The sequence below is a fragment of the Neurospora tetraspora genome, assembly GCF_033439725.1.
Source record: "Neurospora tetraspora strain CBS 560.94 chromosome Unknown B0H65scaffold_6, whole genome shotgun sequence".
Taxonomy (NCBI): domain Eukaryota; kingdom Fungi; phylum Ascomycota; class Sordariomycetes; order Sordariales; family Sordariaceae; genus Neurospora; species Neurospora tetraspora.
In genome coordinates, this window is record NW_026944388.1 from 879,972 (window position 1) to 892,184 (window position 12,213).

Below are 12,213 nucleotides of genomic sequence, written 5' to 3' on the forward strand. Positions count from 1 at the left end.
CGGAATTGCAACATAACATCGTCATCTCTGAACTTACCTCGCTTCCAAGAAAACCCCCGCACTACTAACTACTAGCCCAGCGCCAAAGCACCACCAAAACCAACTGTTCACGGCTCTTCCCGCTCAACATCTGTCAAACCTACATATCCCGCTCTTATCATTTGTTTAGTCAAGACGAAAATGTCAGATCAACAACCTCAAGAATCTCCCGGGGCCCCTGATCCTCACTGCCCTACAACAACAACCTCGCTACCACTTCGTCCACGCCTTCCCGGCGTCCAAAGCACAATGACCGACCTTCTTGAACCAGATCACCCAAAGACCACATCTCCCCCTTTGCTCTCACCGGGCATCTCAGTCCAGTTCCATGGCGACCCAACCGACGATGGCAGGCCGAGACCGGCAACGCCTCCTCACACTCATTCGGCCCCTGCTCAAATGCAAAAGTATCCGAGTCCCATGAGACATCACAAACGAACCCCGTCCTTTCACAGAGAGGTCAAGGAAACCCTCAACGCCAGATCCGAGTACCTGGGCGACGACATCGACGGCTGTTCCCGCCAGCGCATCAACCAATATCTCATCAAGGATGAGATAGGCCACGGCTCCTACGGCGCTGTTCGTCTGGCTACCGACCAATTCGGCAAGGAATATGCCATAAAGCAGTTCTCCAAGGCTCAGCTCAGAAGGCGCGCTCAGTCCAACATTCTTCGCCATGCCCCAAGGGGTCCTCGCAACCAGTCCATCTCTCGCTTCTCAGAGCAGAGGCTTCTGGAGGCCAAAGATCCCCTTTCTCTGATTCGGGAGGAGATCGCCATCATGAAGAAGCTGAATCATCCTAACCTTGTCCAGCTGTATGAGGTCCTGGATGACCCTGAGGATGATTCACTCTACATGGTGCTGGAAATGTGTAAGAAGGGCGTGGTCATGAAGATGGGCATTCATGGATCTGTTGAACCTTTGCCCGAGGAGCAGTGCCGGTTGTGGTTTCGTGATCTCATTTTGGGCATAGAGTATCGTAAGTCTTCTCTCTTAAGTATATTGTCACCATAGCTCTGGCTTACACTCATGTCTCTAGTCCACTCACAAGGTGTGATCCACCGTGATATCAAGCCGGACAACCTGCTCCTTACTGAAGACGATGTCCTAAAGATTGTCGACTTTGGAGTCTCTGAGATCTTTAAAAAGACGGATGAGATGAAGACGGCAAAGCCTGCAGGCTCACCGGCTTTCTTGCCCCCTGAGTTGTGCGCAAAGCATGGCGATGTCGACGGCAGGGCAGCGGATATCTGGTCCATGGGAGTCACCTTGTATTGTCTGCGTTACGGCAAGCTCCCCTTCGCACGCGATAACCAGCTGGAGATGTGGGAAGCCATCAAGACTGAAGAGCCTCAGTTCCCACCTGACGAGAACCCCGAGTTCGTTGACTTGATGCGTAGGCTCCTGGAGAAGGACCCGGCAAAGAGAATTACCATGCGTGAGCTTAGGGTGAGTGACCTCATCAACCGGAGCATCAAATACAGCCGACTAACAATGTCATCAGGAACACCCTTGGGTGACTAAGAACGGCGAAGACCCGCTGCTTAGCGAAGAAGAGAACTGCTCTGAGCCAATTGAAGTGCCCAATGCTCTCGAGATCAACCATGCCGTTACCAGGAGGATGAGCCACCTGTTTTGCGTGGTAAGTGAATTCAACTAGTTATGCTTTACTCATCTCTGACACCATCCAGATGAGAGCAATCTACAAGTTCAAGAGCCTCCTCAACCGCAACGGAGCCACGCGCAAATCTCAAACCCAAAATCTCAAAGTCCAACCTGGCGAAAACGAGCCACCAACAGCAGATATCGACTTTTCCAACACCAACTTCAAGGACCCTACGCTCGACGAAAAGAACGATAAGGAATCTACAGCCGAATTCGCCAACCGCATCCTCGAAGAGCGCAGAAGATTCTTCAAACCCACCGGCCCCCGCGCCTTCGGCATCAACCGAGCTCTACCCGCCACCGAAAACTCTTCTCCTTCTCCTCCTTCTTTTACACAACCATCCACCACCACCTCATCCTCCTCCACTACCACCTTGACCAACACAGTGACCATCTCAGCCGGCCCAGGCCCAGGGACTTCCGAGCAACAACAGGCCCAACAACAACAGCCCCAACCACCGCCCCACCTCGGCATCGGCGTAGGCGGCGTTGACGCAAGCTTCTCCATCAACCCCTCCGACCTCCCGCCCGCCGACCACGTCTCCGAAAGCCCGACCATGGTCGACTTCAACATCTACGATAACGCTTTTGAAGCCGAGATTGAGCGGATCAAGCGGTCGGCTAGCATCAGTTCTAATAGCGGCGGTCGCAGGAACAGCAGGACTAACGAACGTAGAGGGACCGGAACGGGGACGGGGACGGCGCCGACGTTTTACCATACGAGGTTGAATAAGAAGAGGCATGATACTACTATTTTGGTGAATGATGGTCAAGAAGAGGCGGGGGAGGGGGGGCAGGGATTGTGGTTTGGGACGGGGACGGGGAAGGGGAAGGGGGATGATAACATGAAGGGGGCTGGGGATACGCCGAGGAGTCTTTGGCAGCCGCAACGGGACGGGCGAGGGGAGGCGGAAAAGGAGGGAAGGAGTGGGTTTGCGGATGTGGTGGCTAGAGCTATGGAGGGGGCGAAGGAAGTGGTGGTTGGGGGGAGTGGGACGGAGGGAGAAGGGAAGGGGGCGGGGGGTGGTGGGCAATAGTCGAAAGGGAGGCAAAGAAAGAGGAGGAGGTGCGGCTTGGCAGATGGGTTGATGTGTTCTATGGAGGGCGGTGGTGAGAGTGATGAAGCGGTTACTTCGATGTAATATACCTCGAACGTCGAGGTCACCTAGGGCCCGAACAGTTTTATATTGGATATCGGTTATAAACCTCCATGCTGAAATACAAGTCTAGCACGTGTTCCCTCTTACGGTCAACGGAAAATGTGGATATACATATGGTTATCTCTTACGACATCTGTATAGGAGCTCGGAATCAAGTCTTTTTATTCTATCTTTCAAACCTTATTTTCATTTTACCTCTTCGCATCTCTCTTCACTTCTCTCTTCACTTCTCTCTTCACTTCTCTCTTCACTTCTCTCTTCACTTCTCTCTTCACTTCTCTCTTCACTTCTCTCTTCACTTCTCCTTTACATTGAAAATCTCGTGATAAAATACAAAATCCACGTTTGGACAAACCTGAACGGTACCTACAGACAGATACGGGAATGCTGTTCTTAGCTCGTGTCAGGCCACCCGGTCGTAATTTCAAGATCCACTACTATTACTTTCATTCGTAGCACAAGTCCCGGTATCGAAAGTGAACTACTATGAAGCTGAACCATTCAGATATTTAACCTTTCTGTGTGGAAATACTCACACAGTTGAGAGCGTAATCTATAGACTATCCGTTGAGACCGACCGGCGTTACAAAAGAAGGATACTGAAAATCCACACATTCTTGTCGACAAGAACAAAAACTTCGGTTTACCACGTGTTGTTGAAGTCTCACCTCGATACTCACGCACTTGTTGAGTAGATATGTATGTCCCTCCCTGGCTACCTATACATTTAAGGAAACAAACAAGAATGATGTCTAACCACTGGCGGAATAACTTGAACTCACTCCCCCAAGATGAAGTGTGGTTGAACAACTAACTGATGACAACCTACCTACCTGAGCATTAGCACCCATACCTTACCTTCAGGAAACATCATTCGATCGATCAGCGCTGGACGAGATCCATACACTACTTACTCCTATATGAACCTTCCACCAATATGGTCTTTCATAATATCGTCCCTGATGATCCATCCATCCCTGCGGAGGGAACATAAGCCCGGCAAGCCCGGTAAGCCCGTGTTGAGTAACCCGACTGACTGACTGGAGCCGGACAGACAGGTTACCTACGTCTAGATAGGCCATGACGGGTGGGTGGGTGGTAATGGTTGGTGATTGGTATATTAAAGGGGTTGATGTCTCCTTTCATCCGATCGCGAGTTGGATGGTAGACTAGTCTGCCATTTTGGTGGAATACTGCTTCGAGTTCCGGGCAGTAGGAATACTAGAGCGAGATAGATAGATAGACGACATTTCATGACCACTCTTACGGAGGCACTTTTCATGTCGATACCATACCAGTTAAACATGATGTGGAAGCCAAGCTATGGTGGTTGAGACGCCGTTTTTGTTGTTGTCCATGAACCCGCACCGAATTGTCTTTTTGCCGGGAACTACTATCAGATCGCCTTTACTAGGTACCGAGCTCCTGGACCCCGTATCGGCCTAACTTATCTTGCTGGCATGTGAGTGAAGCCTACCGATCAAAGTTGCCTTAATGCAGTACGTCGGACAAGTGAGAGTCCAAGCCCAGATGTCCATCGACTCCATCTTTTCCCTTCTCGGTTTCCCATGTTCCTCGCATGCTTTTGAGGTAGCTACATCTTCTTGATCCCGCACCAAGTTCCATCTAGGTATATTTACCTTAATCCTAACCTTACCGAAGTCCCTCCGACTGGATATTTGCTCGTGTAACACACCTAACTATCCTCTAAAAGCTATGTGTACTTACCCCTCGCTCCCCTGTTCACGTTCCTCTCGGTTGGCGCACCCGAAACGCTCACTTACCCACTTACTCTCGCTGACTTGCTTACCCCGTCTTATTCTCACCAGTCACCAAGTCAGTCACTTGACTTCCACTTGCGTGCGGACTTCATCCCGCCTTTTCGAAATTGATCCGTTGCTTCTAGTCTCCGCTAGTCTGCTCGCTATCTGGTTTCATCGTAGCGTACGTCGACGGTGCTTGTATGTCGAAAAACTCGAGAATAGTGAAAGAATACGACCTTGAGAAGAGCTTGTTAGTCGAAGCTGGTAAGTAACTATCCGCAAGCAATGGAGGTTGATAACGGACTGGTGAAAGACCTACATCGCCCTCTCATCCCTTTCCTGACTCAGATATACCTTCCTCTGTAAGACCCGTTCGATCACAAACGATAAGCGCAGTCTGTCGAACCTGTTATCGATGGCCTCCAACGTTCATGCTCACCGCTGCTTCCACGCATCGTGCAAGCTTCTCCTTATCCCGCGTATCCTCCAATTCCAAAGAAAATCCAGGAGTGGCTAATGCACACTCGCATAATCAGTTGCGTTATGTATGTGCATGGCGTTTCCCATGTGGAATGTGAACATACGTGCATACACAAAGACCCCAACCTCACTTGTGCTTGCATCGATTTGATAGGCACAGCACCTTTGCTATTCCCGTGAGAGGGCGGTTGATAGACATTGTCGGTCTGCTTGGTGATAGAGGGGTTGTATCACCGTTCACACAAAACGGAGAGGGAGGTGTATTTGTTAGGAAACGTCTGGCTGTTATGTGGACTTTACGTTGATGATAGCAAAGCGAGAGAGAGATCATGAAGGTGAAGGTCAACCTGACGCTGAATCGTCTGCGCCGAGGGGAGGGAGCGTAGATTTTCCGGCAACAGGACTTTGCGGTTTAGTGCACCTATATGTGTAGGTAGGCGAATGCACGTTTTCCGAGCTTTCGAGGCCGCAACTACGGCCGACAAAAGGAAAGGATCGTAATTTACGAACTCTTGAATAAAACCTGCCCGGGACATCCACAGATGTACCTGGGCTGAGTATCACAACCCACACCATTGACGTAACCAGAAAGTATGCCGAGACTACCAAGACGGCTATACTGCACTGCCGTGACACACAGGATCTCCATTTCTTCCCGCCGTCGGGGGAAAAGATAAAAATTCAAGAGGATCGAAAGTGTTACGATAATGACGGAGGACAAGCAAAAAGGACCCGAGACAATGGGGTTGAGGAAACCGTTGGAGGCCTCAGGTAAAAAAGAAACAGGACCATTGAACTTGGCAAAATGTTTGAGAAAGGGAGTTTTATAAGAGGATGAGAGATAATACAAGCTTTTGCCAAGTCGGTGGCTGCAAGTCTTGGAAGTCTTGGGTTGCGGTTGTCGGATGTCGGACGGCCGGGAACAGCAAAATGTGAATCGGGAACTGGGACTGATGAGACGGCTTAGGGTACGCTTGAAGGGTTCAAGAAGAGACGAAATGCGAATGGGAAGATTCGACAGCGTGGAGGGTGGTAGTACCTCAGTTCACAAGATAAACTAGGCGATGTCAGGGTTGCTGTTGATGATACCAGTCCTATGGTTCCCTAAGTTGCCATGTTAACAGTTAACAATCCTTGAACAACCCAACAAGAAAATGGTGAGAGCACTTACCTAGTGCTAGCGCAGATCCATACAGACGGGTGTCAACGGATGTTGACCTGAATCTCCCCGGAAGACTGCCAAGGACGGCAACCTACCTCGCGTCTGTTGCCGTGCCCTTTGTACGCATAAACATGATCCGTACGGAACATATCGGTATTTCGGTTTGTCTCCTTGTGCATTATCGACGAGAGTATAATAAGTGATGACCAGAAGATGAGCGTATCACCGCCACGTGTGGAAGTGTTTCGTTTCGACAAGGGAAGAGCAGCGGCAGAAGGCTTGGTGGTATTGCCGGTACCACCGGTACTATCGAAGCCATGCCCCGAACCGAAACCGAATGGCAGTTTAAGGTCTCAGTTCCGAAATGAAAAGCAAGGGGGCTACCCTTCCATGAGCATCATATAGACTTGATGCCCCTACCTGTTTTGTCGTTTTCTTCCCCTCCTTACCCCACCATCTTCTACCCAACGTTTGTCTATCGTTCCCAGCGCATGTGCTGCTCACTGCCTGGGTGTGTTTGATCGTCAAGATCGTCGATATCTGTCGTGAACACGGTACCATCAAGAAATTTTCTGAGCCCTACGCTCATGTCGATCAACGCGGTCTTCGCGGTAGCTCTCTGCTAGAGATATAGGGATGCATGTTGCGTGAGATGAGACGATGTGAGCCTTGCAACTTGCAAGACACTCTCCACATAGCGTTGAGACATGCGGCACAGGCGCTGATAGGCAATGGACTGTTTTATCTGTCCAAGTTGTGACTTGTGACACCTGTCAGCATGGATGGGACTACGTGATGAGATCACCTACCTTATCAACCTCCCGAAGTGTTCCAGGAATAATCCGATGACTTGCACTCCCTGAGTAGAAACAGCAGACTTGGTGATTATCAGAGGCCAAATTGGAGGTATGCACTTCCAGATGCTCCGAGAGTTTCGAGCACCGGCAAAGGCGTCATGATAGGTATTCAACCTGCTACCCACTTTCTCTGTGAAAGATGCGGCTCTGGTTGAGTATTCAACCCAACAGCCCAATCCTGCGGTCCCAAGTCGGTTGTCCGGCAACCAAAAAGTCTTGGTAGGTGATTGAGAACCTTGGCAATTTTCCAGCCTTTTCGAAGGTGAGGTAAGAGGGCTTGACGCAGTAATCCATAATCGGTCTTCTCGTACATGGTGGCTTTGGCACACCGCTACGGGGGCGTCACTTCCCCTTCCGTTTGCTGCAGTGTCAGAAGAGAGAAAGAGAAGAAGTAGTGAAGACACATGAGCAAACCGACGCTGGGCGAGGATGAGAAAAAGGAGGCTCTCAAACACCCTGTTCACCCACTGTGTCTGTACCTCTGCCAACTGTGTATCATCCTGCGAGAAACGGTTACATCTGATGCCAAGAACCCGCCATGAGTCCCTAAGTGCACTATGCCGTATCTGAAAAGCCACACAGCGGAATGGGGTTCTTTGAATGGGAAACATGGTTCGTGGAAAGAAAAGCTGATGTGTGTAACTCGGGTGCATGACTGCGGTATCCCTCGGTTGTAGACATGCATCTTTACTGTTGCTGGGATAACAGAGCAGAGGTCAGAAAGCTTCAGCGATAGCTCCTAGAGCTCCCCAGCTTCCATATAAGGTAACCCCGAGATACATCACGCAAGACGGCAAGGGTTCTGGTAGGTCTCGTCCCCGGCTGGTAGGTTGACGAAGGTTGGTAGTGGTGGATGTTTGTCGAAAGACACTGGCGGCGCAACCCCGCGGAACCATTGCAGGCTGCAGCGCCAGTTCATCAGCTCAGGGACAGGCCTGATGAGCGACCAATAATGGGCGCAGATATGAAGTTACGAGAAGCTGCTGATGAGAGAGAATACGGATTGGAGACAAGAAATAATAGCAGGCGGCATGTATCTGTAGTGGGAGAGGGACCAAAGGATGCGGCGAGAGGGGCTTGAAGCAAAAGCCGGATACTTGCCTAGTCGCAGGGAGGCCGCAGGACGTCGAGACCACGATTTGATATGTGGAATGAGACGAGGTGAAAATGCCTCATAGTATAATAACTGAGGAGGAGGTGATGTTTTGAGGTAACGTATCTTGCTGTCTCTAGCCAGCGCGCAATTGCAGACGCATGACACCAAACTACCGAGATGAAGTAGTATGGAGATGGAGAACATGACCAGGTATGGGAATATGCAGTTGGTCAACACAGGAAGGTGAAGGTAGTGAGGAGATAGACTGGTCATCAATAGTTTGCGGCCAATTGATGCCCCTTTTTATCATGGAGTCGATATCAACTCACGATATGTCGGCTCGCTGATGCCATCTTGATCCTAACCAGCATATTAGCATGGGGGAACTTACCCAGGACCTCCGGTGGGGAGGGAGGAAAAAGGAAGTGAAGTGATGTTTCATCACGCCCGCGAGGCCCGCTAATCGGGAGAGCAAAAGCCGAAACCGGGGTACAGGTCGCAAGAAGACTTGCTCCGTAACTGGCCGGAAACCGCCAGATCGTCGGCCTTCTCCTTCTGGCGCTCGGGCACTATCACAGGCCTGAAATGAGATTCGATCGGCCCCGCCTCCGCCCACAACGGCTTCTACGTACATGTACGTGTCGGATCAGCCAGTCGACGAGAAGGGCGAAGGGAAGCGGGCAACCGTAGCAGCCGCAACAATATTTGGATGCCAACCTCGACGGGAAATGGGAGGCCGCCCGCCCGCCAGTCCCAGGTCCACCAAGTGTCCACTGATGGCTCTTGCAGAGTCGCAAAGACAAGACTCTTGGAGAGTTTCATTGAGATGCAGATGACGCGAAGAATGATGCTGCAGAGGATGGAGAACCTGTAGGAGATTAGCTTGGTGTAATATATGGAGCAGTGTGGAAATGCACGAAAAGGCAACAATACACACCGGGTACTATGTCCAACAGTCTATTGACCGTTTCTGGGTATGTTAGCTAGGTATAGAGGTAAGGTATGGTTCTTTTGCCACAGGCTGGACGGATATTGGAAGGCAGACCGCCGGATGTCGACCACAAATGAGAGGGGGATTGGCGAAGATGTCGTTTGATGTGACGGGCAAATAGAAAGTGACCAAGTTAGACAGGGCGTCGGATTTGTAAGACAAGCAGTCCAAACTGGACGAGTCCAGCCGCTTCAATCCTGTTCAGTTCGAAGGCCGTGATTCTGAGCTGAGAGTTTGGGATTGCTTTGTTGGTTTGGTTCCTCTTTCCAAGGACAGAAAGTGTTGCGGTGCATATTTGCGATAGAATGTTCTGGCCTCTCCCTTCGGAAACGAAGAGTTCAGGTTTTTCTGACGAGAGCAAAGTTTTTCTCCCTCCTTCCGTGTTGCATTCAGTAACCCCAACCGTGGAAGGGGCCCTCCAGTATGCCTTCCGCATTGAGAATGCATCGTGAGCAATAAGCTCCATACTGTGGTGCTCTCAAGGGTCGTCGTACCTTCCACTTCTTGTAATTTCATAGCGGCGGATGATGGGTCACTTCCACTCTCAGAAGGAGCGGTGCTCATCCGCTGTTCACCCTCAGATGATGTTTCCTGATCCTCGGTACCTCTACTTGCCATACCCATCCAATAGTAGCCTCAACTTGAAATTCCGATGGGTCGGTGTCGACGAAACCGAACGTTGAGATTCGGAGCATGTCTTCTTTTTGGTGTAGCACGGCAGCACGAGCTTCGATCAGGGATGGAGAGGAGCCCCGTCCCAAACTGCATGATACGTACAGTACCGAGAGTACAAGAGGTACAGCTAATAACAAGCAGAACCTTTCCAAATTCTCACTGACCACCGGCTGCAGAAGAATGATCATCAGCATTCTTGCTGAGTTTCCAGGGACGTTCCAGAACGTGATCGAAAAAAGTAAGAGAAACCGGCATACCTTTGTAAGTGGTATGTTTATTAGGTCCCATGCCCCGCTACCTGTATGGTGGGTAAGTACGAGTTCAATTTCACCGTTCCAATGTTACCGTTACAGATTACGTACGGTGTACATACGTAAAAAGAGATACCCAGATCCACCGTGACACTCTCAGAACTCTGAGCCTCTGTTGAAAGAAGCTGCAAGTCCGATCGATGTATGTACCGCATATTCTCAGAGGATTTGATTTTACTCGTTTTCTGACTAGCCTTCTTACAATAAAGACTAGCCCCCATCTGCAAGCCCGCTATAACCCAGAGGCGCTTCAAGTGGGTACGTGAACGTGGCCATACAAGGGGTACACAGGGGTGCCCAATTCCTTGGCAAAAGAGGGGGTTCTAGAGACCGCCAACTTTCTAATTCCTATTAATTTCATTGTTTTATTCTTTTTATACATTAACTAACAATACTAGCTATAAAAACAACAATATTTTTAGTTCTCCCCTATAAAACTATGCCTCGTATTGACCTTAGGACTATCGATATCATTTATACGTAAAAGTCTATACAATTTATATTACTAATTAGATCTAATTTCGTTTTATAAACGTAATAAAAGATTTTAAAGATATTAAAATTTTTATTATTAACGACGAATATAATATTATTTACCGGCAACCTTCCTCCCCCTGGTTTATATACGTTATTAGTTTATCTCTTAAAAGTGGTAGCTATTATTTTGGTTGGATTCGAAAACGGTGGAGGGATATTATTAAAAAGTATATTTTAAACGAGAATTATTTAGTTAAATACTTTATAAAATCGAAAGGAAGGCGATAGCGAAAATATAATATATAGGGTATTGAGAGAGAGTAGTAAGAAGGTAAGGTATTTATATGGGTAGAAGAGTTTGTCGTTATCAAAGATAAAGACGAAGATTAATATTATTAATCGATTAGAATCGGTACTATTGAGCTTCCTTCTTTAATATTAATATTAACCTCTTCGTCGTTAATCCCTATTTCGACCGTAATGAGAGCGTCTTCGTTAGCTATTATAAGTTTAGCGATTAATTTAACCTTCTTCAACCTATTGAAGCTGAAGATACGTTATTATTTATAGAAGGCCTTTAATTAGGGTACGCTATAACTATCGTAAACTATACTTAATTTGTTAATAGCAGCCTCCCCTTTTAGTCCCAGCTCAGTATAATTATTAATAACCTCGGTATTATCGGTATTTTTAAACCTAAAAAAGTCGATATCCCTCTAATTAATACCTTTTATCCTAATTTTCTAATCTTCTAAACTATTAGGGTAAATAGACAAACTATAATTGACGAAAGATTTAATTACCAAATTACGGTTTTTTTTCTTTAAATAATTAACAGTACGTATAATAATATGTATGAGTATAATCCTTTTTTTGGCTGGGGTCCATTTCTCAAATTCGTTATTAATAATTTATCGTTCTTCTAAATATTTTTTATAGACTTCGAAAAGGTATATTTCAATAGACTGGTTAATATAAGTATCAAAGGGTTATAATAGCGGGGTAAGGCCGCTAGGGATTAGCGTTCAGTTAATACCATATTTATCGAAGGTATTAAACACTTCCTTTATTTTATAAAAACTAGCCGCATCCATAATTAGAAGTACCTTGTTATTTTTACCGCCTACGATTATATTTAATTCTTCGTTGATCCATTTAACTATTAATTTTTCGTTATTGTACGCCGTCCCGTTGAATTCGACCGTTACACTTGGATGGTATACCGCCTTTTCCTCTGCAATATAGTTAGTATAAGTTAGCAAAAGAATAAAAAAAAAATAAAAAAAAAGCATAACTTCTACTTCGTTCCGTTTTTCTTTCTTTTTCCTATAGCCAAGTAGGGAATATATTGTCTACCCGCCTCTACCTATATTATAACCTATTTACCCGTAGGTAGTAAGTAGAGAATACGGTACTAATCTACTCTTCCGTCGGGTTAAAGTCTTACTTTAGATTAATAACTATACTAGCTATAGGGAAAAAGAAAGAAAAAAAGAAAAAAGATAAAAGGAAGGGGAAATTATAGGTTTATAGCACA

At 47.5% G+C, this 12,213-nt stretch overlaps 3 protein-coding genes across 3 annotated transcripts; 1 reads left to right on the top strand and 2 right to left on the bottom strand.

Annotated features, from left to right (window-relative positions):
* Nucleotides 1-25: 25 nt before the first annotated feature.
* Nucleotides 26-2,741, top strand: B0H65DRAFT_577822 (kinase-like domain-containing protein; the record flags this gene model as incomplete). The annotated part of the gene is made up of 4 exons (XM_062830709.1): nt 26-1,018; nt 1,079-1,488; nt 1,544-1,681; nt 1,731-2,741. Exons 1-4 carry the CDS (start codon nt 181-183, stop codon nt 2,739-2,741), a joined length of 2,397 nt encoding a protein of 798 aa, XP_062679188.1. The 5' UTR covers nt 26-180.
* A 2,497-nt stretch (nt 2,742-5,238) lies between these two features.
* B0H65DRAFT_253010 (uncharacterized protein) lies at nt 5,239-6,508 on the bottom strand. Its single transcript, XM_062822504.1, has 3 exons — nt 6,365-6,508; nt 6,147-6,164; nt 5,239-6,057 (listed from the first exon to the last, which is right to left on the bottom strand). Exons 1-3 carry the CDS (start codon nt 6,400-6,402, stop codon nt 5,610-5,612), a joined length of 504 nt encoding a protein of 167 aa, XP_062679189.1. The 5' UTR covers nt 6,403-6,508; the 3' UTR covers nt 5,239-5,609.
* Nucleotides 6,509-6,920: 412 nt separating this feature from the next.
* On the bottom strand, nt 6,921-7,937 carry B0H65DRAFT_252967 (uncharacterized protein). The gene is made up of 2 exons (XM_062822502.1): nt 7,079-7,937; nt 6,921-7,029 (listed from the first exon to the last, which is right to left on the bottom strand). The coding sequence occupies exons 1-2, from the start codon at nt 7,777-7,779 to the stop codon at nt 7,011-7,013; spliced, it is 720 nt and encodes a 239-aa protein (XP_062679190.1). The 5' UTR covers nt 7,780-7,937; the 3' UTR covers nt 6,921-7,010.
* Nucleotides 7,938-12,213: the final 4,276 nt, after the last annotated feature.

Excerpts from the sequence above, each read along its gene's own strand:
- B0H65DRAFT_253010 (XM_062822504.1), bottom strand. The coding sequence starts at position 6,402 with ATGTTTATGCGTACAAAGGGCACGGCAACAGACGCGAG.
- B0H65DRAFT_252967 (XM_062822502.1), bottom strand. The coding sequence starts at position 7,779 with ATGCACCCGAGTTACACACATCAGCTTTTCTTTCCACGAACCATGTTT.